General features: G+C 49.6%; 1 protein-coding gene across 2 annotated transcripts in view; it reads left to right on the forward strand.

Annotated features, from left to right (window-relative positions):
- The first annotated feature begins 1,070 nt into the window (after positions 1 to 1,070).
- Positions 1,071 to 3,507, forward strand: part of Samd8 (sterile alpha motif domain containing 8) — a 50,464-nt gene continuing 48,027 nt past the window's right edge. Inside the window, exon 1 of one of the 2 annotated variants that reach the window (XM_005367665.2) lies at positions 1,071 to 1,226. In XM_005367665.2, the coding sequence (XP_005367722.1) occupies positions 1,071 to 1,226 (156 nt within the window). Of the gene's footprint in view, positions 1,283 to 3,507 lie in introns of both variants that reach the window. The other variant, XM_005367667.3, reaches the window with a different exon arrangement.

The following is a 3,507-nucleotide window of genomic DNA, read 5'->3' on the forward strand; positions in this document are numbered from 1 at the left end:
CCTGCCTCTGCCTCCAGAGTGCTGGGATTAAAGGCATGCGCCACCATCGCCCGGTCCAATTAAAAATATTTTATTGGTACTGGAGAGATGGCTCAGTGGTTAGAAGACAGTGTTGAATCCTCTGGAATCAGAGTTCTAGGTGGTTGTGAGGTGTCATGTGGGGGCAGGGGATTGAATCTGGGTCTCCTGCAAGGGCAGCAAGTGCTCTAACCACTGAACTACATGTCTACCTCCATCAGAAACATCTGGGGATGGGAGAGTCCTCTGCCTACAATGGATGTCTTGCCGTCTCATGTGGCTTCATGGAGGCCCTGAAGGGTATGAGGGAACTGAACAGATTCCTGGCCACCCCTGCTCTTGGAGTCTGGTTTGAAGGGAAAGGCCACACCAAGGCGGCACCCATGTCTACCCTTCTATCACCTCAGAACCTGCCCCCAACCCCTTTAGAAACAACAAAGCTGGTCCTGCATTGTTCAAGGAAGTAGAGCCAAAGACGACCTAAAATTCAAGTTGTAGATGGCTTTAGACATGGTTTCTGCCAGCCCTAGGCTTGGGTTAGAAGGGGACATTCTGTTAGGTAGAGCAGTGGCAGAAAAGTACACAGGTTCTGATGACAACTGGGGGTTGGAATACCAGCTTGGAAACATATTAACTGTGCTGTGTCGGGCTACAGTGTTTCTTGACCTTTCTGTGTGTGAGAGATCTGCTTTACAGAGTTGAAACAATGATTGCGATTACAGTCAGATTGCATAGACACAGTCAGAATAAAGGAGCAATAATAGTGTTACGTGGGGACTGGATGAATCGGAGCTAGCCCCTTCAAAGAACTCAGAATCGGCTCCTACTAGGCCCTTACCCCAGTCAGCAACCCCACTGGAACTCTCCCACCTTCAATTAAGACTCCTTGGCTGCCGATGGTTGGCTCTGACGCAGGCGCTTTCGCCTCCCTTCGGGTTGCCCGGTTCCCTTCCGGTTTTGTCCCCGCCCCTTCTCCGATACGCCCCGCCCCCCTAAGCAGTTCCGGTTCGGCTGGCCGCTGCTGGCGGCGGGGCGCCGACGGGGCCGGAGCGATGCCCGCGCGTAGCCGAGCTGGCTCCAGCCTGCGCTCCGGCTCCCCTTCCCGGGCTCTGCGTCTGCCGCTCGAGGCGCTGCGCTCCGCCGACGCGCCGAGGACCCCGGACGCCAGCTCCGAGCTGGGTCCGGACAGCTCGGCTCCCACCGCGGAGGTGAGCGGGCTCCGAGGCTGAGGAGAGGGGAGATTGGGGGGCACCTGCAGCCAAGGGTGAGTGAGAGCCGGGGACGCTGGGGACCGCGGGGAGACGGTTGGGGGCGCCGGGGTAGGCCGCTCTGGAATGGAATCCGGAGGAAGTCGGCAACGAGGGGCGAGGCGCAGGGGCCTTGCAGCCCAGCTGGTGAAGGAGGGACGTGCGAGGGGTCCCCGGACCCAGAACGCGGAGGAGGAGGAGGCGCCCTGGGCTATTGCCGTGGGTGTGAGGAATGGGAAGAACTGGCCCCGGGCCGCCTGAAGCCGGCGCAAGGGAAAGGCAGCCGGGTGGGAACTGACAGCCACCTGACCCGGTGGGAATGGTGGCTTTGAAGGGCCGGGAGTTAGGGTTGGCTGGAAAGAGGGAGGGGTCGGATGGGAAGTCTCTTGGCCTAAAGGTTAGAAAGAAAAAGTCCAGGAAGAAAAATGAACCCTTGGGGGATGACTTTTTCACAGGAAAGTGGCGTTCAAGGCGTCGAAGATCTCTGGGTAGTGGATGTGGGCTATAGGGCTCTCTTGTTTGTGGTCCTTTTAAGAGCTGGAGTGCGAGGAGCGGGTATGCATCACCGATTCGCGTCCACGGACAAGGGAGGCGAATGGAGAGGAAGTGATGTTAGAAGATGGTAGTGATTTCTGGAAATAGAGATGTCACTCAGATTTCTTCTGACGCGAGTGGTTTATTCTTTTTCTTTGTGCTTTCTTGAGAAGGTTTAGATGTCGGACAAGTTTAAATCTTAAGAAAGGATTTAATACATTACTTTCCAGTTTTAAAAATTAAACCTACAAGAGGGTTTTGGATTCTTGGATTTTCAGATAATAAGTGAAAATTGTTAACACTTGCGTACTGCTTGAGTTGACCCGCAGATTGCCACAGGGTGGAAATACGGTCCCAGGAGATTCCTGGGTTAAGAGGACATATGCCAACAGTCCAGGAACCTACAGGATCTTCCTATTGGTAACTTCAGGGTTAGGGTTCCCTTGTAAAAAATTTGAGGGATAATTTTGACAACTTTTTCAGGGCCAGTATTCTATTTTGCAGATTTTTGCATGAATGATATGTTTTTTTTTTCTATAGTGCTCTAGAAAAATGAGGGTAGTAAAGGGAGGTTATAGCTGGCAGCTGACAGAAGGAACAGGTGCTTTTTCTAGAAGACGTAGTACCAAAGTCGTAATTCTGCCAGGAAAGTATTGATCCCAAAATTTGTGTTCACTTTTAGTAGAAATAGAACAGTAACGTGGCTCTGTGGAAACTTTGACTTTTAACTGAGGCTTGTGTTTGACTTTTGTGGCTCATCAGATAGATTTTGATAAGTTGTTGGACATTTTCAAACCAATTTTTAATTATTTTCCACTCCAACAAGCATCTACTGCTAAATCGTCATGAGATGATCATTCATTGATCGCAACAAGCTTTTAAGTTTGTTTATGTAAATGGACCGTGTATCATACCATTGAATGCTCAGTAGAATTAGTAGTTTTCTCAAAGAATAGGTGAATTCTTAATTTTGCTTTTTTTGAGGCTGTCAAAAGGTAAACTTCTTTAGTAAAGAGGATCTTAAGATGAAGGATTTTATTGCGCGTTACTGTTTATATTTCTGCTTTTCCTGGCAGACTGGGAACCTTCATCATGTTAGCTCTGGTCTTTTTTTGGAAGCATTCTTGGTGTGTACTGGCTAGCCTTTAACTCATGATTCTCCTGTGTCAGCCTCCTGACACAGTGTTTGGATTACAGGCAGAGGCAGGTGGCTCTCTGAATTCGAGGCCAGCCTGGCCTACAAAAGTTAGTTCTAAGGTAGCTAGGCCAGTTGGTTACACAGAGAAACCCTGTCTCGAAAAAAACAAAACAAACAAACAAACAAAAAGAATTCTTTGCTGAGGCATCCTGCTATTGTCATGAAGGAGAGAAGCTGTTGGATGGGTCCCAGGATTAAAGGTTAGCATGCCTAGTGATGACTGTATTTTTACTTCGCTCTGTCACTTCTCGCCATCATGTAGTTGGAAAGGAAAGTCAGTTTATGGCAGCTATATAAGGCAGAGGAGCCTTCAGTGGAGCCGCCTGCGGTGGCTGAGTTGGCAGGTGCAGTCAGAGACATGCTTTCGGTAGCATTCTCATTCTGCAGAGCTGCACAGTTGCCTGCAAATGTGTTGGTTTTGTTGTCATGTCTTCAGTACTTGGCTGTAACTTGGCTATGGCTGATTGAGACATTGTCATGACTTTCCTCAGACTGTTAAATCCAGATGTT

This window comes from Microtus ochrogaster, unplaced genomic scaffold, assembly GCF_000317375.1.
Source record: "Microtus ochrogaster isolate Prairie Vole_2 unplaced genomic scaffold, MicOch1.0 UNK21, whole genome shotgun sequence".
Lineage (NCBI taxonomy): Eukaryota > Metazoa > Chordata > Mammalia > Rodentia > Cricetidae > Microtus > Microtus ochrogaster.